Here is a 25996-nt window from a genome sequence, read left to right as displayed (position 1 = left end):
AACAATGCAAGCGGATTCAAAAGGTATTTGGATCATTTAGTTGATGAGCCAGCAGATGGCAAATGCTGCTTGGTGTAGAAAATGAAAAGTAATTAGTCTGGGAACAAAGAGCAAATGTAGGGAATGGGTGTTACATTCAACACACTGATCAGAGAGAGAAAGGGGTTACTGTGTAAAAAAAAGCACATAGGAAACGTCACTTCAGTGCACAGCTGCAATAAAAAAGGCAAACAAGACACTAGACCGATGGAACAGTGAGCTATAATGCACCACCAAAGAGGCAATACAGTCCCCTGGAAATGGTTATTAGGCCCCAGACTACTGCATGGAGCATGGGTCACTGTCTCAGGAAGGTTATGTTTGGAGAAAGGTGCATTATAAAGCAACTAAACTCTTAATGCTTTCAGTGATTTCAGTTCTGAGGCAAAGTTAAGAGTCTCATTCTGAGGGATCAAAGAGACCTTAAAGAGATTTAAAAATTACAGTAATGATCAGTACAGATACCAGAAAATAGTTGTAGTAATACAAGATTGTAAAAATTAAGGAAGTGGTGCTGAGCAGAGAGCAGAAACGTCACAAACTGCTGCACAAGAAAAGGACAGTTACCTTCTGACTCCATTGAGTTGGCTATGGTGAAATACAGCTTCAGGAACACATAACTCAGTTAAGTGAATGATGCACAACTGCAGTACATGGAGGTGTCCTGTGGAACAAGCAGGAGGACAAATAAAGACACAGATAAAAGTAGAAAAATCATTTAAGGGAAGAATCCCTCCCCAGGGTCTCAGGGTTTGTTTTTATTCGGATTTTGTTTGTGCAGATTCCTAAGCTGTATCTATCTGCCTGCTAATAGAGTGGACAACCTTTGCACACAAGCCAAACTGAATGTGGGTTCCCTCAAACCCCATTCAAAGAGGACAAAAGGGTAGGGGGAAGGTAAATGTTGCCCTGTCTTCCTTCAGGTCTAGTTAAGATAGAGATTGTTTGGTTTGTGGAAAGCTGGGAGATTGTTGTACTACTTGTGAAAAGCTGGGACAGCAACAGGCTGAATTTGAGGTCAACAGGTAGTTTACCAGGCTAGGGAAGGAGGGAAAAACAGGAAGCAGGAATACCTGCAAAAGGGTATGTAAGCACTAAAACTGCAATTAAATAGGTTTCAGGTGACTATGCCTGTCTAGGAAACTATCTATGCCTAGAAAAATAGTGCATGGCTGGGCAGGGATTAGAGAGGCACTTGAAGTACATTTACTGATGTGTGCTGTGTAATACAGAACTGCTGTATGTGTGGTGTAAATACAGAAATGCCGCCACTGCTGCAGGAGTTGGATGGAGCCTGTATATCCTGCTGAGCCCTGAGGTCCTGAAGCTGGTAGACATGGTTTAGAGCACACTGATGAACTGCATGGACATTGACAGGAGGCCTGGGCTCTTCCATTTAGCACCATGGCCAGAGAAGACAGTATTTGGGGTATATTGTCAGGAAATTAGAGGTTCATTTGCACAAGCCTCCCAAGAGGGAGCTTGCTACTGGATTAAGCTCAGGTTCTGATCAAGTTTTACCTCTTCTGTAAGAGAGAATGCAAGACAGTGAAAAGGAGCTGACAAGACTGAGCTTGTCTCTGGGGTGAGGTGAGGGAGGTAGCAAATGCTGTCGCTCCATGTCTGCCAGGCTGCAGCTCCACAGTTGTAGCCACACTATGAAAAAGGAAATTGAGATAAAAACACCTTGTGCTGATTAACTGCAGGGGTGCCATGGCTGTGAAAAAAGGAGGGTTTGAATTTGCTGACTTTATTGCAGCTACACAAAGCTATTCAGTGCCTCTAAAGTATATAGAATATTAATCCTGATGTTTCTGGGTGTGGGGTGCCTGGCTTCGTCTAGCCCTCGCTGCCAGACCAAAGGTGGCAGCTGTGGTGTTTCATCTCAGAGATACCTTTGGCTGGCTGGATGCTGCAGCTGGGCGCTCGGAACAAATCCAGGCAAAGTAGGAACTCAGTTCACCTCTGGTGGAAAATGTTCAAGCGACGGTGAAGAGAAAAGAGCGGATTCTATCATAGAGTCTTAATCCAGAATTTTATTTTAGGGTGGTAGACCTCTGAATGTGGTAACAGCTCACAATAGAACCCTAGGCCACATGGTCCCGTCTCCTTTTAAGCCCGGGGACAGGGGGAGGGGAAGGGACAGGTGAGCCCCCAACCAGGTGGGAGGAGGGGAGGGCTCAAGGGATAAAGACGCTTGGACAGGCCAATGAGCCTGGACCTGAGGGGCATCTTTTGAACTTCTGCCAACCACACAACGACCCTGCTGGAATGTTAAGATTTATGGACAGCTCTTAGGCAGGAGGGCAAAAGGGGGAGGGGGAAGGTTGGCACACCTGGGAGGGTGGGATAGGTAAAACAGGAAATCACACTGCAACACTAAAGCTTATGTGGAAGTGGGAAAATAGAAATTGTGTAGTTCATGCAGACTGATGTTCTGGCCTAAAGAGAACAGCATCAACTTCTTGCAAGGACGGAAGGACCTCCAAGAAAGATGTGGGATAATCTGCCCGTATAGAAACATAATTTTAATTCTCCTGTAGTCAGGTACTGGCTTAAATTGTGAAAGCCTGTCTTTTTACTTTTTCCAAAGTTTAGCATAATTGTTCTGACTGGATATTCCTGTGATCCATATAGCCATCCAATCCTTCTTTGAATCCTGCACAGTTCTTGACCTCAGTGCTTCCTGTGGTGATATCTTCCACTGTCCAATTACACATTATGTGAAAGAGACTTTCATTTGATCAGCTTTGAATGCATGAGGTCTTCATTTCATTGAATGTTCCTTTATTCTTGTGTTATGCAGCAAGTTAGAGAAAAATGTCAGATATTTCTTCTCTAGAGTATTTGGTATTTTATCTTACTGTGTGCCTTCCTATCTGCCTCTTTTCTGAGATAAACAAATCTCATTCCTTTCAATCTCTTCTGGTGATAGTCTCTGCCTCTACTTTTACACCCTCTGATCCCCAACTCGCTCATGCTCATGCTCATTCTCATTCTCATTCTCTGACCTCCATTTGTCTCTGCAGGATCTTCTCTGCTTGGGGAGGGGCATGGACAGTATGCCAGAGGAGAATTCAGTGCTGACTGAGTAGCTGAATATCTTGTTAGCTGTGTGGGTTGCAGCTGTACCCTGGTCAGATGTCTTGGTTGAGCTGTCTGTACTGTTTTTTAGGCATTTGGTGCTGAGCTCAGCACCTCAGACCTTAATTACTTAATTACTGTAACCAGCTCCCGTCTGGCATCTCTAACATTCATGCTGTCTCATTTCATTTGGCAGATATCTTGCCACCCAGGAAGACTGCATTATCTGCTAACCTGACCTTATCTCCCCTTCCTAGACCCTTTTTTCTACCACTTCAAGAAGAAAGGTCTTACCCTTTATTGAAAAAGCCTTTTCAATACCTCCTTTTGCTATCTCTCTGGTTTTATGCCATCCTTAAGCTATTTATGACTTCCTTTTCATAAATTAGTAGATTTGACATGCATTGCCCACACTGTCCATGCTGTTTTCACAGTATGAGCTTTTCCATGTCAACCTACAAGATATCCTATTATTTCCTCTTAGTAGTCATTCAGAACATTCTAAAAGTCTAGTTTTCTGGTAATACGTCCCAGATGCAGTGAAGAGTACTAAGGCAGGGTCATCTGGAATTCCATGCTATGCCTGGAAGATGTACCTGGATCTGAAAGCACGAGCAGCACAATGAAGGTGGGGCTCTCCTTGATATTTAGCAGGAGGTGTATCCTTTCCAACCCACTCAGCCCAGGTTCGTACGTGCAGTTGTAGATCTATCAAAGCCAATTTGTGTCTTCCATGTCAAAAGAACCACAAATACTTCACCTTACACACGTTTGACTGTATGTGCTAAATGCTCTGGTATTGAGGCACTCATTTTCTGGCTCTGCTTTCTTGCTTGTGGGAATTGCTCCTTGGAAAGTCACAGATGATTCATGCAGCATTAGACAGTGACCTCCAGGGCTGTCAGGGGTGCCAGGCACTAAATTGCATCTCAGTTAAATAGATGATCTTCCTGTCCTGTTATGACAGTACAGAAAGCTTTCTTAGAGTTCTGGAGTTGAAGGTGTCTCTCCTGTGCAGCTCTTGTGGTCCATAGTTTTTGTATGGGGGCCCTGTTTGCACAGTCCTGTCTTCTACAACTAAAGCTCCAAGCAGTCTGGAAGCAAAAAAAAAAATAAATTTACTTTCAAGTGTTTCTTATTTTTTGAGCCTACTTCATACTACAGTGCTATTTTGATGTGTTAGCTAGATAAACCAAAGTGTCTTTCATATGAATATGTAATTTTGGAAATGAATAATTTTCACAGGTAGGAAGTTGTGAGTGAATTGGAAATTGACTGAGTGATGTTCAGAAGCAATCTGAAGAATATTGTCTGGGAAAATACCGCTGAGGGGGTTCAGTGCTGAGGTTGGGATACTTTGTGCTGAAATCCACAAAGTTTTAGTTTCTGCTGTCTTGCTCAAAAAGGAGCTGTAGTGGAATTAGAATCTGTCCAGGTTATTTTAGTGAGTGCAACTAAAATGGTGAAAAATTTGCAACACTACTTAAAATTAGGAAGACACCGGTTAGTGCAATCTTCTTCATAAATAATTATGAAAGTATTTAATAATACTTTCATAAATGCAATGAAATCCAAATGTCATCTCTTCATTATGAGCCAGTTGTGCCTGACCCACATGTTTTAAATTGGCACTGGTAAGGCAAATGAAAGGTGAATAGAACAGCTGAACTGAAGAAGCAAATGCAGTTGGGTCACTTCTGTTTCTTTAGTGTAAAATTTTCAGATAGCATGCATTATAAATCTATGATCAGAAGAGAATTTTGGATTGCTTTCAGCGTTCCAGCTGCCTTCTATCATCTCAAAGCACCTATTCGTGCTTTTGCAGGAGCTTTATGAAAGCATGTGAAGTGAGTATCAATTTACCCCTGTCTTATGCTTGGAAACAGGACAGCTTTATCCTCTTCTTTTGGTTTTCTCTGGATGATAATGATGATTTTTGTGAGCCTGATGTAAAGCACCCAATACAGAATAAATTGTCGTGTATACCTAATTTACACATTTAAGCTTAAATCCTCCACTCTTGCAGTGTTTTAACTCAAATAACTTCATACACAGCAAAGAATACCTTGTTTTGATTAGAAACTATTAGCTCAAGCTAGTTAGAGGACCTAAGCTTAGATATTTAAATCCCTCCCTAGTCAAAATTTATGTTCTGATGAAACAAGAACAAATTATGTCTGCCTCATCTAAACCTGTTTTTAAGCTTTTAGTCCATTCAGCATCATGGAGAGAGCTATAAAAACAATTCACTGAATCCAGACTGACCAGGTTGTCTTCACTTGCAGAAGCAGACACCCTGTTTATATTTTGTATCCTTGAAGTTCAATGAACTTTTATCACTCTTAGCTTCCTCTTTTTTTTTTTTTTTTTTTCTGGTTCATCAGTGAGTTTAGAATGCCACTAAGTAATACTCTATTAATCACATTAAAGGACCATTGAGCTTAGTTAATTTTTTCTACTAGCTGCTGCCAGTGTTCGACATGCAAGAATGACATAAAGACAGATCACACTTGGTGTGGTGTAACAGGTCCCAGGCCCTTGGCAGAGGGTGTACTGTGGCTGCTGTTGGGACTGTGGAGCCTGTCTTGGGAGTGAGAGTTTCTGCTGATTTGATTTTCTGTGCTCATTTCTCAAACACCAGTATTACAAATAAGCACTTGATCCCAATGGGCAGCTTGAAGTAGGGTCTCATCCTGAGAGAGGGCTTGTTTATGTTAAGGCTTGCTTTCAGGTTGTAGCAAAACCCCTGCTGTATTAGCCTGCAAAGAAAACCCCATAACAAAAAACCAAAACCCCAAGCTGGAATTATGGCCTGGTTCACTCTTTTCCTAAGAGGTTTGCTTGTTATCCTGAGGAACACCTGTAGGAATGTACTTTTCTGAACCCAGCTGGATGGAAGGTCTTGTCTGGGGCTCTGCATCAGGTACTGATAATTTAGTAGGGACTGGAGATTATTGCCCTGCTTAGGCACTGCTGTCTGCCTGGATTCAGGAGCTCTTCCCTCAAGTGAAGGTTCATCCAAGTCATCCAGATCCCAGGCACCTGAAACGATGTGTCTACTAACAATGCCTAAACTATTAAGTAGACATGGCTGCAAAAGCTTGGTTTTAGTACTTTTTGAGAAGCATGACAGCAGTGAGAGGGCTGGGGAATATCTCTCAGGGAAATCTTTTAAAGATGGGTATGCTTTCCGTAGTGGCTTTCCAAAATGGATGTACTCCTTGTGCTTAGTGTTCATTCTGCTTACCTGCAAGGATTTGTAAATCATGAGCAGTCCATAGCACTGTGTGGCTAATAAATTGTTTTTCTAGGGAGCAGGAAAAAAAGAAAAGGAAAAGAAAGATCTGTATCTATAGGACTGTGTTCCCCATTATTTTAAACTGCAAGTAGGCATATGTGCTCTCAAGTCATAGTTCTTGACATATGTAACCTTACCTTCTTACAGCTGATTTGTAACACTGGTGTTTGAAAAATGACTACAGAATATCAAATCAGTTCAAATTCACACTTGACAGGAGTTGCATAAATGGTCCTGGGAGACACTGTAACAGTACATCTCTACTGATTTATAATTCCTTATAGGATGGGAGATTTCGAGCTAATAATCCCTATCCAGGCAGTTGAGTGGCCTGGCTTTCATTTTAAGGGACATTGAGATGTGCTGCTGGTTCCTATTTTTAAATTAAAGAAAATTTAAGAATCATGTTATTGTGAATGTGAGCTTGACGCACATGTGAACGTATGACAACAGGGCCTGCATTTCAGCTGGACTTGTTGCAATGTTTCCTTTTGTGTTTTGTCTTGTGGGCTTGCATGTTCAGTGAACAAGATCACAGACTAATTTATTTCAGAATAGCAAATATTACTATCTTTGCATACATTCCTCAAATTATGAACAGAAACTCCCCTAAAATGCTAAGTTTCCCCTTGTTTTTCTCCTTTCAGAACACATATTCCATCTTCATGTTTTGAGGGGTTTTTTTTTGTTTGTTTGTTGCAGCAGCCTCCTGGCAGTGATCAGGTTCTTTTAATCTGTATGACTTTGCAGTTAGCTTTGATACCATTCAAAGTGAAACACTGGGGCAGAATTTTAAGAGTTGAAGAGCTGCAGTAAATTCTTCATTGCTCTGTGTCTTTAAATTAAGACTGGATTCCTTAATAAAAGGTTAGGCTTCTCTTCATCAAGTTATTAGCCTTTCATAAAGAAATCCCTTGATGAAATGTTATGGCCTGTGTTTTCCTGGGAAGTAAGACTACATCATTGTAATGGGCCCTCCAGGTCTTTAGCTCAGGGGTGCCTAATCTCTTTCCTGACCTTGAATTACACGGAGAAGAGGAAGTTTAAGAGGAACAAGTCAGGAGGCAAAATTCTGCATATTCTGAATATTTTACAGGATTACGAGCCAAGTGCTGAGGTATTCAGAGGAAGGAGCAGTGCTAAAAAAAGGAGCTCCATTAACTGGGAGAGGTTAACTGGGAGAACCTGTATCTGGTGTGTAGGACTGAACCAGCACTGATGGGGAGATAGCAGTGGGCTCACTTTGAGCCTTGGTGGGCTTGGAATCACAGCTATGGGGAACTGTCCCTCTGCATGTGGTTCATCAGCTCCTCAGCTGCTGCAGGCAGTGCCTGGGGAAGTGATCTCCCAGTGCCTGGGCAGACCATTCCTGGCCTGTTTTCTGTCCCTGCAGCAGCCTCCTGGCAGTGACCAGGAGCAGCAATGCCATGTGCCAGCCCATCATGAGTCACAGTCACTTCCTGAAATCCATTCTCTACCATCAGCACCAAAGCTCTCCATTTATGTGCTTCAGCTTGTGGTGATTACAGTCCATTGAACGCACAGGTTTGTGTATGGTGGTGACTCATCGAAGTGCAGAACATTGTTTGGTCATTTTTTCTGTGCTGCACCTGAGATGTTCCACCAGTACCTGCCCTGGCTGGCAGATGCTGCCTGGAAAAATATGTGTTCCCTAGTAAGAATTAGGAAAATGTCTAGCCCCTGACTCCACAGGTATTGATGGCGCAGAAAAGAACCACAAGACTCCACCACTTGCAAAACAGCCATGTTAAAAAAGCAGCATTTAAGTTTTGGCCCAAGTATGGAGTAAGTATTCCTGAGAAGTGGCAATCCTGTATGGGAAGAAGCCATAGGAATTGGGAAATAGTTGGTAAACACTGTGTGCGTGTGTGAGAACAGGGGAAGGCAGGCTGGAGAGTGACTTGTATTTCTTGTGGTTTTATTATAATAGTGGCTGTAAATTGTGAAGCGCTGCTCTGCAACTGCTGAAATCATGGCTGGCTTTGGCACTACTTACAGATGTTACTGCTCTTAAGGACAGGGGCTTGTTTCTTACATCTGCATAAAGAAAAGTACGGATTGGTGATGTGCTCATCCAGTGCCTCACTAAAATGTAGCAGTGATTGCTCTCCTTTTCCCTGAGAGCTGCCTCTTTTCACATCTTTTTTTTTTTCCTGCCAGACACCCCAGTTAAAACTGGTGTCCTGCTACTGAGATGTGCTGTAATGAAGGAGCCTTTCCTCCTTCCTTGAATGAAGCTTTCATGAGTTCACCCCGAAGGAACTGTGGGTGAGGGTGTGTGACTTAGGCAGGAACACAGGTGACTGTGATGGGATTCAAAAGCTGTGACACAAAACCCGGCAATTGCTTCCCTTGGAAAAAGGCTTAAGAAAGAGACAGATGAGGCATAATTGAGACAGAAGGATGTTGATTTCATGGTTTATTGTCACATTAAAAAAGTAATATTACTGATGAATTAATATTTGCTTTTTAATATAAAAGTGCTTATTCTTACAAATCCTTAAGGCTCATTCTGTTACATTACAGTAGGATTTTTCACCATCCCAGAAACTGTGCTACATGAGTTTTACATGAACTGTGGACATAGCAAAATCTCCAAACAGTAAAACAAGTAATCAATAATTTCATTGCCTTTGTATGCATTATCCTGTTTAATTGTGTAACATAATTTAACATGAAAATAAACAAAAGCAACATTTTCTTTTCTTTTCTAGTTTGGCTTGGAACTGATCCCCAAAATATTTCTATTTATTTTGAGCAAATGGAACAAATACAATTGGTTTTAAATCCCAGTTTTTTACTCGTAGAGCAGAAGGGAAGGAGTGAGACAGAGGAGCATTACAGATGTAGCATTTACCCTATGTTTCTCACTAAAGAGGAAAGGACTGACTACAAAGCACAAGTACTGTTTATGTGCCATATATTTATTTTTGTAATGTCCCTGTGTTGTACTTAGGTAAATCTCCCACTGAAGCCAATGTGAGTTTTGCCTGAGGGAGGAATAAGACCAGGGCTCTCACGGGGGACATTTTACATTAAGTATTTTATTATATTTTTGTCTCACAATGGAAGAATGAAATAGGTGAAAGTTACTAAAGCTCTTGTTTGTATTGATCACAAGTGGAATATGATTTCTGGCGTATACTATGATACACAGATAAGAGTATACCATATTTATTTGTAATCATAATCAGAGCTATATTAGTTGGATGGGCAGTGAATTTGCTACTTCTACTTAAATTTTAGATATTTCTTTATTGTAAAAACCTTTTTTTCAATAATTGGGTCAAAATGCAGCAACTAAAAAAATACCTAATGCAAAGATAAAAATAATTTAAAGTATTCTGGAGCAAGGGGGGAAATGCTAGCCAATCTAGTAAATAAGGCAGTTTAAAGCATTTGTGACTGCTACTGTGATATATGTACATACTTTACAGCATAAATTACTGTACAGAATACTCCGTTTATTAACCTGTGTAAACAATATTGCCTGCTGTATGGGGACATACTGTGGGATTATGGTCAGCAGAAAGATAAACTGCTGTAGCAGGGTGGGGGAGGCCTCGGGTAGCACATCCTCAGAGAGCAACATGAGTGTTATTTTATGAGTTGCAAACAAAGCCATCTCCACTTGAGTAATTTTACAAAAAAATCCACTGACGTTTGTTGCTATAAACGAAATATGGAAATGAACCTCTGTGGTTTGTTACAAAAATAACTCTAGTCATAAACTGGTCTCTGCATACCCCACCTGGCCAGGGAACTTCACTCAGGAGCTTACCGTGTGAAAAGGGAGAAGGGGAAGAGTTGCCATGCGCCAGTACCTTGTCGTGTGCTGTCTGCACTGCTAGCCAACAGCTGATCCCACACTGGGATTGCCACACTGCCTTTTCAGCCACTGGTGCCACGTGCAGTATGGGAAATGGGGAGGGAACCCTGTGATTTTTTGTTGCAACTGGCAGGAGAAGTAATGACACGTGTAAGCCTCCTGTTATTTCACCCACCCTGTACTGCCTCCCCCACCCATTTGTTTCCCTCACCCATCCACCCTGTGGTTTACTTTTGAATTCTGCAAGGTGGCAACTCAAAGGAGAGTCTCTGTAGGATGCCCACTGCAACATGGCACTGGCCAGCAGACACCACTGCAGTCCACGTTTCCATAAATAATATGCCCAGGAAGGCAGGGAGTTGCCAGAAGCAGTAAGTGTGTGCAGCCATGATTTGTTACTCTGGCTATTGTCTCCATCTGCCATGGTCAGCACAGAACAATGCCCCTGCACAGGAGGACCAGGGATCACTGCCCAGAGGGCAATTCTCACAGTGCCTGGCTCCTCTGCTTTGGCTCCTGCTCCTCCTGTTGCCATCCATGGAAAGAGACAATGGCACTGCAAGCCCACCTTGACCTGGCTGCTCTGGAGCTCCCAACACACCAGGGCTCTTTCTGTCTCCACCAACAGCAAGGGAAGCCAGCCCTAGGAGCTGCTGTGGCATTCACTGTTCTGCTGGCAGGCCATGAGCTTTAGGTGTCTCTGTGTGACCTACAGGCTGTTCATCATGGATGAAATTCCCATTTTCATATAATGAATTGAAAAATGCTGTTGAATTTCCATAAAAAAGAGTAATATTGGCCTCACTTAAGCTCATAGCTAATCTCATCTCTTTAGTCATCTACAGAAAAAAATTCTCCATTTTTAAAGGAGGCCAGCTCTACTTCCAGGCAACATAGGGAAAAAGCGCCTGTAATTGTTTAGTAAACTGTAAAATGTATTTTCTTGATATTTCAGTAATCTTAATAGAAAAAGGTGCACATTCAGTTCTCAAGGATCTACTTTGGAATTAGGCCTAGTAAATTATAGAGTGCTCCAAGTCTGAAACATATGCTTGAAACATCTGAGAAATAAATGTGTTTACCACATGCCTATTTTCCTGCATATGTGCTCCCTCCCAACATGATCTCAGCTCCATCCTGACTCAGTGCATCCTGAGATATTCACCAATTTCATCAGGCATTCCTGTAAGCAACAGGTATGACCATAAACCTGGGGTGGGATTTATAGCACCTCTGTATCTGAGCTCATTACCTAACTCCCTTTTAGCCAGTGGAGGCAAACAAGAATTTCTAGGGTGAGATTAACGGTGCTTATTTTAGACCTTCAGTACAAGATGAGGTGATTTCCAACTTCTGTGTTTAAATCAGAATCCTTTTTCTCTCTCATTCCACCTTCTTTTCCTATTCAATCCCAGTGAATTGTTACAAGGCTGACTGTGTATCCTCCATGGCCTAAGGAATGGCATTGTACAGGTGAGACCACCAGCTCCTGCTGGTTCTACTGCAGGGCCATGAAGTGGCAAAGCTCACTCAAGTGGATTGGTAGCACAGTCAGGCCAAGGCATTGGGCCAGGAGATGCTGCTGGCACCCCTCCATCTGCACTGCTCTTTCACAGAAGGTATCTGAGTCACCAGCACTAAGGGCTTTTGGTCCCCATATTACTGGTCCCTCCCACTTGCCTTTCCCTGCTGAGGAGATGTCAAAAACTGTGCATGACACAGCAGCACTCACTGTCCTTCCTCAAGAGAGAACTGAATTTTCTTGCTGGAAATAATGAGAGAAGGTGGATGCCAGTCCCACAGATGGGGTGGGAATGAGAAGAAAGCAGGAAGGTCCTGAACTGCTTGGAGAGCTCTGCATTGCCTTTCACCTTTTTCCTGTGACCAGTTTCTACTCTCCCTCGTCCTGCATGTCACAAGCCAGGAGATGGAGTTGAAGAAGAAAACGTCTAGAACTGCAGGAAGGAACCTCGACATCCAGAGGGACCTTGTGAGAGAGAGGACCCTCATGTGAACCCCATGAGGCCCATCAAGGATAATTTCATGGTCCTGTCCCTGTGTTTGTCCAAGCCCCAGTATCAATACAGATGAGGGATGCACTGATTGAGAGCAGTCCTGCTGAGAAGGACCTGGGGGTGCTGGTGGATGAGAGGCTGGACATGAGCCAGAAACATGCCCTTGCAACCCAGAAAGCTAAAAAAGCATGACCAGCTGGTGGAGGGAGGTGATTCTCCCCTCTACTCTGATGTTGTGAGACAGCACCTGGAGTGCAGTGTCCAGCTCTGGGGTTTCTGGTACAGGAAGGGCATGGACCTGATGGAGCCGGTCCAGGGGAGGCCATGAAGATGGTCAGAGGGATGGAGCACATCTCCTATGAAAGACAGGCTGTGAGAGCTGGGGTTCACCCTGGAGAAGAGAAGGTTCTGGGGAGATCTTACAGTGTCCTTTTGGACAAAAAGGGGATTTATAAGAAAGATGGAGAAAGACTTTGCTAGGGCCTGTAGTAACAGGACAAGGGGAAACAGTTTTCAACTGAAAGAGAGTAAATTTAGATTGGACCTAAGGAAGAAATTCTTTACTCTGAGTGTGGTGAGAGATAGGAACAGGTTGCCCTGAGAAGCTGTGGATGCCCCATCCCTGGAAATGTTCAAGGCCAGACTAGATGAGGCTTTGAGCAACCTGGTCTAGTGAAAGGTGTCCCTGCCCACTGCAGTGGAGTTGGAACTAGATGATCTTCAAGGTCCCTTCCAACCTGAACCTTTCTATGATTCTATGATAAATCTAAACTGCAAAGGAAAATATAATTTTTTTAAATAGAGGTGTATTCCAAAATAGGAGTGAGAAAAAGAATAAGAAGGGCCTGTCCTTTGGTAAATGTTATCTATGTCTAGCTGGTTCCTTCAGGAAATGTTTTCTTTCAAGTCTGTTGACAGGGTAAGAATTCCACATATAAGAATGCCACGCGGAGGAGAAAAGGATAACTACTTCTAAGAAAGAACTTGTTAGTGTTGACTGAATAACATGAACCACATTAGAAACATTTTGTTGAATTGACCAGTGTTGAAGTCCTTGGTGAAGTGCTTTATTGATAACTTCTAGGGGTAATGTGTCAGAACAGAGCTGGAAGTCTGTCCTGGGGATACTGTCTAACAATGGTGTGATTTGGGAAGGTCACTCCCACATAGAGTGGGAGAACACTGTGCTCCCAACCAATCTCTGACTTCCCACTTTGGTTACTGGTAATGGGCATCAAAATCAGATACATATTTCAGACATAATCAGACTTTTTTTAAAAAAAGCATTTTAACAAATGCTTTGTTAAGCAACTAGTTCTCTGCAATGCACCATGCTAAAAGAAAATTTCCATTGATCTGAAGTTATGTGAAGCTGGATTTGGATTAATGAATTATTTGAACACTTGAGGCTGTTTTGAGGAACATACTTGTACAAATTTCTTTTGCAGATATACAAAGTAACTGAAAGACATAAAAAGATTTTAAACTCTTAGGATGGCCATGCAGCACTTTGTTAATCTATGCTGTTTGTCCCATTATGTACTGTTGTGATTCTTGCTCTCTGCCAGGATCAAAGTCATAGATACTCTGGGAATGGCAATTTCACCTAGACTGTGACACCCCTTGGCTCTAAGCACAAGTTTTATACACTCTGGTGCTTACACCAAGAGCTTATATAGTATTTAAGGATTTTGTGGGTCTTGTAGCTCTGGACTCAGGGGTGAAATTCATCCAGTGTACTTAGCAGTTTTTTCCATAGCTCTTCAACAGCACTTTCCTTCTGAGGATACAAAGTGATTTGCAAACATTAATTAATTCTCATAAAGCCCTATGAGGCAGATAAATGTTAAGTATCCCTGTGTTAGTACATATGAGAAACATGAGACCTGACTGCCTTATCATTCATGCTGTTCACTGTATTTGCTCCCAGAAATGACTAAGTGCCATGGGACAGAGGAAATCCCTTTTTCCACCACCCCCAGTTCTGTTGTTTTCCTTGGACCTTCTGGAATCCTCTGAGAGCAGCAGGGACAAGGCTGGGCTTCAAGCTGCAGTGTGTGAAATTCAAGCTACACAAATTGCAAAAGTGAAGGAGCTTTGGTGTATTTGTTGCTGGTTTTGGGGGCAAAAGCCAGGCCCTTTATGCAACCCTGTGAGTTACTTGCTCCGTGTTCCACCACCCCATTGGAAAGGTAGCTTGGGCTGCCAAAGTATGAAACACCTCTGAAAGTCAAGCATACTTATGGGCTACCAAGAGCAACAGGACTAGACAGCAAGTGGAGGCAGAGGAATTACTTGAAGAAATAGCCCGAGCTGGATCTCACCCATCTCACTGAAGAAAACCATAGCCTATTGAAAGACCAATGGATGCTCTAAATCTTAGTGTTTTCCTCCCTGTAGCTTTAGTCAGCTTAGCACAAACAGGACCTAAAGTGACTTTCCCAGTTTGTTAATTAACCTTAAGAGCAATTTACAGCTTGGGGCCAGTGATGCTGGAAATGGAGGCTTGGCCTTTTTGAGGGCAAATGGCAGGTTTGTGAGAGATGGTAAAATAGCTAACTTTTCATGCTAACAATATTGGCTCAGAGACATAGTTCCACAGTTTTTGAGACATACCAGACATAAGATCATCCAAATGCTTTTCTGAGTGCATTCTGACAAATTTATCTATGGTTACATGCCTTCCCAGGCCTTGGTGCACAGCACATAACCTAATGTAACAGTTCTAATTATGATACTGATCAGACCAACCAGGCATTTTTAAGACATGAAAACTAGACTAATTCTTTAGTTTCAAACACAGTGAGGTCAAATATGTGATGTAAATGATAAAAAAAGATAACAAAATGAGAGGCATGTTAGGTCTGTGCCAGGCAGACTTCTGTTGTTACCTTAACAAGTCTGTATACTTCAGGCATTGTTTGTATTTCTATTGTGCCAGGAGATTTTATTCTTTAGTTTGAGGATTCTTGCTGTATGGGGGAGGGAAATGTTGCCATTGCTGTGGACAAGAAACATTTCTTTCTGACATATTAAGCATTAAGAGGATTATGTAAAGACAAGGCATATTGCAGAAGGAGATGTTCTTAATATAGCTTTTACCATGAACCCACGACCTGCCAAGAATTTAGGAGAGTTAAAAAACCTATTGCTTTGACAATCTTTTAATTTTAAAAAAATCGTCTTGTAAAAAGATCAAGGAATTCATCCACTGTTATTTACATAAAATTCAAACTTTCTTGCTTAAAATCATGAATCATTTAATGTCACATCTATGGGATATCTAGGCAGATGCCATTAATCCAAGTCATTTTGAAAATTCCAATTTCATTTGGATTAAAACCTACAACTAAGTCGGTGAATAGCATATACTGTACATGCATTAAGGCTGGTGACTACTAAAGTCTCTTGGGTAGATAAACTAAGTACAGATTAGCCAGGTCTAAGTGTATGTTCTCATCTGGGGCAGAAAAGATATGCTGACATTTCAGATTTGAAACAGTAGCCATGAAAAATGTTAGAACATTTGTATTACAAAAGAGATACTATGGCACAGTCCCAAAGGTGCATTTCATATAAATTAATTAGCTACACAAATTATTTTGACAACAGCTACTGCACTTCTTAGGTGATATGGCTGCTCAGTGATGAGTACTTGATGATCAATGGTAGGCACTAGTAATATCCTTCATGCTGAGTGACTTTTATTACTATTTAGATTTACAGTATATACATATGTGTTTGTATCTACACTTAGGGCTTGATCCTCTTAACCTCGTTTACCAAAGGTCTTCAGTTCACTATAATCTCTTCCTTTGGAGCTCTGTTATTTGAACAAAAGAAATAGGCAAACAAGGGGTTTGGGTATCCTGCCACATGACAGGAAGGATTATGCCTGTCTTTTGACCACACTTGAACCTCTGCATATGCTTTGTTCTTACCTGACAGTCATGCCACCATGCCATACTATAAAGGTTTAAGGCCAAGGGCTCTGTATGATCTTGCTGCCTGTGAGAATCCTATAGGCTGTTCTGGATTTGTCAAGCCCACCTGCAATACACAGTTCCTTTGCATCCATTCCCGTTGCTGTATGAGCTCTTACTGATTCAGGAGCCTCTGTTTGTAAGCAGACTTCTTCCTCCAGGCATAATCCTTCTGGATTTGTACAGAATGACTTCTAACTTTTCCAAAATTGAACCTGAATGTTGCTATGACTAAAGAAGCCTGCATGTTCCTGGACTTTCACAGCAGATTAAAATAAGTCAGTGTGTTTCATGGAACTGCAAAAAAGGATAGCCTCCTATGGTCCCATCCAAAACACACAGAGCATCTTTGACCCACAGTGTGATATGCCTAAGACTATTCAGGTTCTTCAAGTGGTGCATGTGCTTAACTGGACCAGACCTGAAGTCACATGCACTTTTGCAGACCAGTCCCTAAGAAGATGAAATTAAGTATTTGTTGTCACCGTGCCACATTCAGACATCCAATCAGCAGCAACCCTGAGCAAACAGCCTGCACAGAAGAGTATTCTAAATAACCTTGCTAAAACAGTTTAGCTGCGAGAAACCCTATGGAAAGAAGGTCAAACCCTTTAATCCACTCATCCTGTTGCACCACCAGAAATTAAGGCTCAGTGTGCTCATCAGACAACACAGATGACAGCCAGCACAAAAACTAAAAATCAGTAAGATTTCCATGGAAGCAATAGGTATTTTAGCTGAGATAACTCAATATGAGAGCAATGTACAGGAAAGGACAATCATCTACAGAGATGCTTAGTACTTGGAAATGTTACAACAAAACACCATTAATTCTTGCATTTCTTTGAAGTTTCTTGACATATTATATCCGTACAAAGAGTTCATCATGATTAAGAAAAATATCCCAATCTTAGTAAAATAAACATGCTTCAAAGTTCCATATTTGAAACTCAAATGCCACATGTGCAATAAAACTAAACTCCATTTAAGGCAAGTAATATGTGTTACTTCTAAAATTTCTCAACATTAAATATCAGAAAGGGCTCCCAAACCCCCAAACTTTTCTGAAGATAAACATCATAGGCACCGTCAAAGAAAACAGAAGCTAATCTAGCTGGAGTTTCACTTTCCTGATCTGAGGAGAAATCCTGCAGTACCTGTGGATGGCATTGAAGCAGCTGACAGAATCCGTTGCTACTAGTCTAGCAAATCCTGACAGACTTCCTTCCACGGCTGGAGATCAGGCAAGTGATAAACAGAAAGGCACCGATCGAGTTCTCCGCGATACTTGAGACGAAACAAATTGTGTTCCTTCTGGGGTGGGTGACAGCCAGGGCTAAGGGTGACAGCAGGACTCAGAGGTCACGTATTTTGTCATTTAAAGGCAAGTACATGTTCTCTCCTAAAGCCAGCCACTTTATAACACTCAAGTCTGTACTATGAGGTGGCCACAGCCACAGGCATTCTCCTGGGGGGAAGTATCTGAGCACCGATGGGCACAAAATTGTTGGCCCAGGATGGCTTGGGGCTGAGCAGTTCCTTAGTGGCTGCTTCAGAGAACACAGTGATTGCTGAGTCTGAGCAATAGCTGGAGTTATGGTGAGAAAAACACAGCTATGTGGGGCTCAGTGTGCTCATAAGCCCACTCTTTACCATGGGGTACATGAAGTCTGTGCTACCAAAGACATTTGACTGAGAAATTGTGCCATATTGTTTGGTATCTTTTCTTCAAAATGCAGCTCTTCAAAAATGGGGGAGGGAAAAATAAAGGCAGCAAGTACCAATTGATCAACCATTTGTATCATTGGCTACTTCTACTTGTATCTTCTATTGAAAGTGTGTTTTGTACTCACAATTTCTTAATATGTAAGCAAATTAGATTAGAAAATAACAGTAAAAGGGTTCAACTAATGCCTCAGACAAGAGCAGTCAATTGAAAGTTACTGGAGCTGCTGATTTGAGTAAAGGCAGCAAATCTGATTGCAAAAGAAAACATTTCCAATACAGAAAAAAAAACCTAAATATGTGAAAACCACTGAAAATGAACAAAAATGCACTGAGTGCAAGTGCAGTTGATATGAACTGGCCTTGACCTCATCTGACCCAAATTAAATTCTAATTATTGTGGGATTAATTCTCTGGCATGAAAAACACAGCCTGTCAACAAGAACTGAAAACATCCCATAAATCAAGAAACGCTAAAGCCTAGTTGAGGATTATGCATGAAGAGTGAGAGGATTATGATAGGAAACAGTTCTTAGCCTGATGAGCAGCAAACTCAGCTTCCCAGATAAAGGAAATTGCATGTAATGCTCCCATACAGCCTGGAAGAAAATGTTGCAAGCTTCTGCTAGATGAAAAAGATAACAGTATATGAAAGCGAAATCTGCAGGATGAAGCCTTCCCATGCAAAGCCAACGACTGTTATAAATATCTGTCTGTGTGTGTGTGTGCAGCCGAAATTAACACATTTTCCTTCCTAAGTGGATTACTGTTTGCCATATTTTTTCCTTATCTATTTACTGTCAGTAACAGAATGCAATTTTGCACCATCTCTTTTAAGTTCTTCCTACCAGCATATCTGTTTTTAGGCCTTCCTTTTGCTTGATACTGTAGGTCGCACTGTTGGTGAGGAGCTGAATGAGACATAAAGTTATTTAAAAAGACAGGAGATAAAGAAATGCATGCAATTTGTTGAAACTTATTGCACATGAAGGAATGCTGTCTTTCTCCAACTTAATGTGGACTACACACCTCCTCTCTGTGCTCCAGTGGAGAAGTAACAGGGAGATGGCACAATTAATATGGAAACTTCTGTGACGTGTCCGTGCTCACAGTAAAAATTCTCCACGTCTATGATTTGCCCTCATTCATTCCAGTTCAGGAAAGCCCTTGTGTATGTGCTTAAGCTCTGCTGAAGTCATCAGGCTTTCAGTACAAGCTTAAAGTTAAGAATCTATTGTGAGCTTTCCTGAATAGGGATCTGTGCTTATTGCACTTGGTTCAATCAACCCATAAGATTTTGGTTTCTGAGTTTTTCAATACAAGACTAGAAAGGGTATGTTTGTGCATTAAGATCAGTTCTTTATAGTATTTCTAGTGTATGAAAATGTTTGGAGAGTGATACAGAACAATTCATTCTGAAGAGACATCATTGTATATTGTACCTCTGTGCACATACATGTCTACACTCAGAAGAATTTTGCTCAGTATTGAAGAAATATTCACCTTTGTTTGGATCAATGCTGTAGCTGACTATTTCTGTAGCACAGTGTCCAGAATAACTGAATTATCCATGAAAGGGATACTGTCCATGTGAATGGCACACAGTCATTATGACAAGTGAGCACTATTCCGCACCCAGTGAAGTCCTTGTTGAGTGTACTGGACTAAATGCTCCATACTGCTGTGCAAGGTGATAGGTCCCATCAATGCATCCAAGTCGTTAAAAAAATCTGCAGGGAAAAAAAAAGTGCAGGGATTCAGCATCAGAAGAGTGAATCTTTATTTGCTACTTGTCACTCTTTAACAGATTTTATTCTCTTGCAAATTGAGTCAGGCTGAACATTGCATGGGAATGAAAGTTTAGTGCTGGGGAGATTAATTTTAAAGCCCCGTGGTTCATGATGTTACAGGCTGATGCACAACAATTTTCTTTTTAACGAACAAAGCAGTGAGTTCTTCAGCTTTGCTTTTCATTAATTTCCATTGAGTCTTGATAAAGCAAACAGACTCTGGGCAAGATTTATTCTGAGACTGAGGACAAGTAGATCAAAAAGTCCACACACAAGTGTCCAATGACATATTTGTGATATGCTAGATATTTAAGCTACCATGACAGAGAAATAGAGGCCTGTACAACATGGCCAACCCAGCTTAAAGAGTAATTTGGCTAACTAGCCAGTCAGGACTTAGAATCACAGAATGGTTTGGGTCGGAAGGGACCTTTAAAGATCAGCCAGTTCCAACCCTGTGCTATGGATAGGGACAATTCTGTTGTCTACTCAGAGGCATGTAGTGCTCATTTGAGATGCTCTCAGGGAGTTGATACGTACAGCCTGGACTGGCAGATCTAACAGAGGATGTGCAGGAGAGTTCTGGAGTGGCAGTTTAGGTAAGGATACCTCAGTGAATTGTATCCCTGTCTCCCTTTCAGGGTGTACTAAACAGCACTCTGAACTGCTGTTTGCATTGAACTAAGCTCCATCAACTGCAATGGGAGATGAGCCCCCCAACTCATATCTACATACCTTCACTTAGGTGACCTTGTTTTCACTTGGATCTTGCCCATGTCCCTGCCTTAAATACACAAATTAGCCTGAAGACTAAGGAATACTTCACCATCAAGTCAGATGCTGAGGCATTTGCTCATGGAAACCAGTTCACCTCAGAGAAGTCTGCTGCAGTCACCTTGTTCCAATCTGTGTCTGCTACGGATGGGGGAGGGCTAGGGGCTGTTCATTCCTTCTGCAGAAAGGAGGTGTGCTCCTGCTTTTTGACTTGGTCTGGCTAAACACATCCCATGCAGCTCCATGACTTTGGGGGCAGGAAGATGTCTTAGCTCCCACAAACCTTCCTCTCTAGAATGCACAGATGGCAGGAAGTGCTACTTACAGCCAAGTCTGTGACCTGTCTGTCACCAGTGCTGACTCAGCTCTTCTGAGCAAGGCAGCTATCAAAATTGCCTTTTTGGGCTGTTTTGGAACAAACTAGGAGCAGACTGAAAAAAGAAATAATATCTGCAGTCCTACTTTGCAGACAGGTTTCATATCAAAGTAGTTATTTTCACGATCCAAATCATGTGACAGTCTTCTAGAATAGTCCACTGCCTTGCCTTGCTCACCTCTGTTTTCCTTGGCCAGGTTGTCAGCCATCTCCCAGTAGTCATAGCTGTGCAGGATGCTGTTGGTGATGCTGACGTGGTTGGCGGCCATCTGATGAATGCGCTGCGGGATGCTGATGATAGGAGATGGGGAAGGGGCCCCCGTGCTCCCCTGGGATCCTACAGAACTGACTGGAGAAGGGCTAGGGGACATAGGTGATGGAGTTCCTGTGCTCCTAGAAACCAGTGTTAATGAAGTTATTTAAAAAGTGTTGGGATTAAACACAAAACAGTATCAGAACATACCACAGATAAAAATTCACAATTTCCAACTGCCAATCTGATATAAGATTCTGTGCAACTTACTTTCCACTGGCACCCCAAGGAGATGGGTTCTGGGCAGCTTTTGATGAATTCTGGAAAGGAAAGAGTAATTCACAATGCATACAATTTATATAAGACTACAAAATGAAAAGAAAGAAATGTAAAGAAAGTGATGGAATTGCATCTCATGAAGTAATAAACCCAGTCAGCCTAGTCTGATGTTATGATGAAGCAGTGCTACAGAACAGACTTGAAACAGCCTTTTCAACACCCTGGCATAGGGACTGATTAGAAAAACATTAGGTGAAATAGAAACTTTTCACAGAAATCCTGGGAATTCAGAAAAAAAAAAGTGCTGCGGGACTCTTTGTAAAGTTTAGGCTGGAATTTCTTGTGATGAAGAAAATCAGAAAGATTTCCTCCCACTCTCCTCCCTCTAATGACAAATGTCATTCCCCTAGGACTTGCAAGATTGTGCAAATCTGCTCAGCCTGGCATCCACAGGGATGTGAATCTGAGGATCTGCAGCTCAGGTGGGTGTTTTAACCACTAGGCTCAAAAATCTTGCTCATGATTGCTCCTTGTGGAGCTGTTCCCCTTGGTCCAAACATGGCAGCATTCACAAGGTCAGAGAGACTGCCCATGTAGATTAGATTGGTGGTTTTCATAGCTGAAGGATTCCCCAGAGAACCCCAGAAGGGGCCATTTGATCATTTAGTGGGGTCTCTTGTATGCCTGGAATCACTAAGACTCTCTCTGGTATACTGTGCTTACGCTAAAGAATTTCATTGCTTGAGGAGAGACCCCACTACCTTGTGCAAGCACTGTATTTACAAAACAGGAGAAATTCAGGTGCCAGCAGTAATGGAGACTGGATAAATTATTTTATAATTTAAAAATTATTTTAGTAGTTAAAATTCCAGGAGCTGGAGGGAATTCAGTCACTGGTTCCTTACCATTTGACCTGGGGAAAAACTCCACCCCTCCCAAGTGACTGATTTAGTGCTTGGGCTGTGAGAAAGAAGTCTAAGAAACCAAGCTTTTCTAGTCCATTTCATCCATGGTCTCACATTCAGCAATGGCCAGCCTGATTTTTCAGAGGAAAGTAACCTCCTTGTGCTCTCTCCTGAAGCTGAACCTTCAGCTGAAGTAACTGTGTGCTGGAGAACAGCCCTCTCTTCTTGATATCCATGTGGGACCAGACAAAGTCCTGCAGCTTGAGATCTGTTTATGGATACTGTTTTAAATGCAAGGCTGTAGTGGTTGTAAACTGCAGGAGTTACAGGCAGTACCAGCAGTACAAAACCTCTTGGTCTCTCAGGGCTTAGGGAGGAAAATGATAAACAGGGGGCTTCAGATGTTTATGGATTTCAAGGCCAGGAGTAATCCTGCAGTGCACACAATCTGCAATGTCTATTTTCCACCAATCATGGCACTTCTGAAAGAATCCAAATTACTTTTAAAATGTATCTTATTTTATTCCTTCTAAAAAGGACAAATAGCCATATAGAAATTCTTCGACACTATTTATCTTCCTTATTGTTCTTCTTGTCCTGTTCTATGTCTATTGGCCTATAATTAGAAAAAAAAAGGTGTTTCACAGTTTCAAGATTGAATCTTCCTAACTTCAGTGCTATCTTTTGGATTCTGTTGGTCCAGAGCCAGCAAAACTGCATGTAATCTGCAAATTATCAGCTCTGTTTCCATGTACACAATGATCTCTTAACCCATTCAGCACCAAACTGGACAATCCCCTAAGCCTCTCTTTAAAAAACTTTGTTTTCTCAGTTTTAATGTGTCTTCTGAACTGCCTCTTGGGTTTCTACATCTTTTATGTGCACCCCAACACTGGCTGTATTTTAGCAGTGATGATGCCACTGCTGTGTGTACCCTGTCATTCTTCCTGCATTTTGACACTGGGTCTTCTATGTCCCAGGTACGTGACATGAAAAATAAGCTTTGGAGTGTCCCACAAGGGGCTCTTCCTTCTGAGGGTTTTTTTTTCTTTTTTTTTTTCCTTTTTTCCTTTTGACAGGCAAAGCTCAGGTGTGAAAAGATAAAAAGGGAAAATTTCTCATTTACCATCTTAAATAGAACTAACCTGGGAATCCTCAGCATTTGATCCTGCTCCAGAATAGATTATTTTTTTTCCCCATTCTTTTCTGATGTCTCTCAGAACTACTTGTTTTCATCTTTATACTGTAATGGAATCTGAGTGCCTGTTGTTTACTTACAGAGTTGGAAGCAGGAAAATTTGAAAATTGGAGTCAAGGATACTTCCACTGTATATGTAACCAACCTCTGCCTTACTGTACAACTTCCCACACACCTTTTTTCTCATGTTTTAGGTATATTGCTTCAGGTTCCTCTCAGTTCTGCACCAGAAGGGTGGGGGTAAGGATTCTAAAGAGTATAATGTTGTAAGGGATCTCTTATACCACTTTCCCTACTGCAACCCATTCTCCTGGTTTCTTTACTCTCATATGTGCCTGGCCCCTGAATATCTGGGCCTTCTTTCTAATTCTCTGCTGCATTTTTTTTCTATAGTGGAAATAAATCACCTAAAGGAGATTTAAATAGTATTTTTTTCTTTTCTAAAAGAAAAGTATGTCCAATTTTCCCTGCAAATGTGTGATTAAAAATCCTTCTCTGATTGATAATATATGAGGAAGTTCTTAATGCAGTCAGCATTTCATATCACTTGGTTTTGAAAGCTTTTAGATACCAAATATGAAAGGAGTGGAGCACTGGCTTGTTTTCCACTGAAAATTATAGCAAATGGATGATTTTTTCCACTTTTGCTTTTAAAGGTGAGAATACTTTCTAATGTGAAGCTATGCTGTCATTGTGTCAGCAGGAGCTCTGCAAAGAAACAAACTCTTCTTGGCTACAGTAGAGGGTAAGTCCATTTTATGTTTGCTGTGAAACAGTCTCTGTCTGGTAGCAGGAGATATTTTACATGGTTGAGAGCTGTTCTCAATACAGCTATTCTCTGAACTGGTCAAGAAAAATAAAGTACATCAATAGGCACATATTTCTTACCCCTGAAATCAATTAATTGTTAGAGAAACATAACATGTTGAATTATATACTGCTAAATTTTTGAAGCAATTACATTGACTTCAATTTCCATTTGACAATAACAGATCTGTCAATTCCCTTCACTTTCTTCGTGTGTTCAGAATTTGGTCATAAACATTCGTGCCTGTATTTGAATTTTTTTATTAGCAAAATGTCAAAGGATGGATGTTTTTCATTTCAAGATTCTTCTGTCCACAAAAAAACCCCAACTGATGAGCCCTGTGTTCAAAGACAAATGCCTCTTCAGGTCCCACAAAGCAGTTTGTCTTAAAACAATTGTATGTTCATTCTTCTTCTTTTTTTAAATTTAGGAAGATAAAGGCTAATTTTGTATTTGTATTTGTACATCACATGCTGGATGGATTGACTGCAAGAAGTTTCACTTTGTCAGAAATGAAAAATGGAAGCAGTAACAGGTGAAGCAAAGCAGGAAGGGGAAGCCAAGGGTGATATGTCAAGTACGTGGCAGGTGGTCTGTCTGCCCTCTGATGCTTCTGTACAACTCCTGCTGAACTCAGTGTGGGCTCTCTGACAGTTCCCTGGGTAAGATGTCCCACTGCACTGTCCTACCTACTGATGCTGCTGAGTAGAAGGCCTGCATCTGAGGCTGATCTAGATCAAAGTCTTCAGCTCGTGGGAAGTGTAATCCTGAAGGGGATTACACAAAATCTTACAGCAAAATCTGCAAAACCTATGCACAACAGAGCTGGATAGCACTAGACAATGGACCAAGAATAATCTGAAAATACCTGTTTGTTAGTACAACAAATTTATCATGCGTTGTGAAAGGTCACAGTGTGTATTTTTCAAAGAGGGACCCTTGTGAAGATAACTGAACTACCTAGAGCTCAGATGTTGCCATGAGAGTCTATGGTAAAACATCACTGACTTCACCGGGGAAAAACTAATCCCAGCACAGCTACTGCTCTAGTAAGATGCTGTATCTCCTGTAAAAACATTGATCTACAGACATGCCATAAAAAATGCACCTTGAAATACTCAATAAGCGCTTTTGAATACTTGACTGCGTGGTCTCTCTTGAGCCGGAACATCCTCCAGTACAGAAGGGCCAGGCAGCGGTAACTGGAATATAAGGGAGAGCATAAAGTACAGGGTGAACAGAAATCCCACTGAATATCTTAAATCCTCAAACTAATACAGAGTGGAAGGCTGACAGCACCTTGCTTACAGTTTTTATCACCATTTGTTGGCAGTACTTCACACTTGGCCATGGGTTCATGAGCAGAGCTAGGTACTACAGCCAGGGAAGGTCATGCTGACAAATGCTACCAGTGAGGTACTAAACAAACCATACTCAGAAGGGTCTGGGCTCCCAGGCCTTCATTCTGGCTTCAAGTCTGCACACTTCATCAAAAGCCTGTCTCATGAAAAGAGGCATCCTGGAACTCAACATACACATTTGCTTTTTGTATTTTTACTTGCATAAACAGCTTTTTGAGATATCTTATCTTGGGACTTTATTGAGATACCCTGGATATA

At 41.6% G+C, this 25996-nt stretch overlaps 1 protein-coding gene across 1 annotated transcript in view; it reads right to left on the bottom strand.

The window, feature by feature from the left end:
* Positions 1 to 8846: 8846 nt before the first annotated feature.
* The window catches only part of AFF3 (ALF transcription elongation factor 3), a 328079-nt gene continuing 310929 nt past the window's right edge, over positions 8847 to 25996 (bottom strand). The window contains exons 18-21 of the mRNA XM_036389605.2: positions 25486 to 25579; positions 21458 to 21507; positions 21113 to 21327; positions 8847 to 19724 (exon numbers count right to left, since the gene is read on the bottom strand). Of these exons, the coding sequence (XP_036245498.1) occupies positions 19603 to 19724; positions 21113 to 21327; positions 21458 to 21507; positions 25486 to 25579 (481 nt within the window). The 3' untranslated portion in view covers positions 8847 to 19602. The remainder of the gene's footprint in view (positions 19725 to 21112; positions 21328 to 21457; positions 21508 to 25485; positions 25580 to 25996) is intronic.

This window comes from Molothrus ater, chromosome 2 (assembly GCF_012460135.2).
Source record: "Molothrus ater isolate BHLD 08-10-18 breed brown headed cowbird chromosome 2, BPBGC_Mater_1.1, whole genome shotgun sequence".
Taxonomy (NCBI): Eukaryota; Metazoa; Chordata; class Aves; order Passeriformes; family Icteridae; genus Molothrus; species Molothrus ater.
Note: the sequence above shows the minus strand (reverse complement) of the source record. Positions and strands in the feature narration are given on the sequence as shown.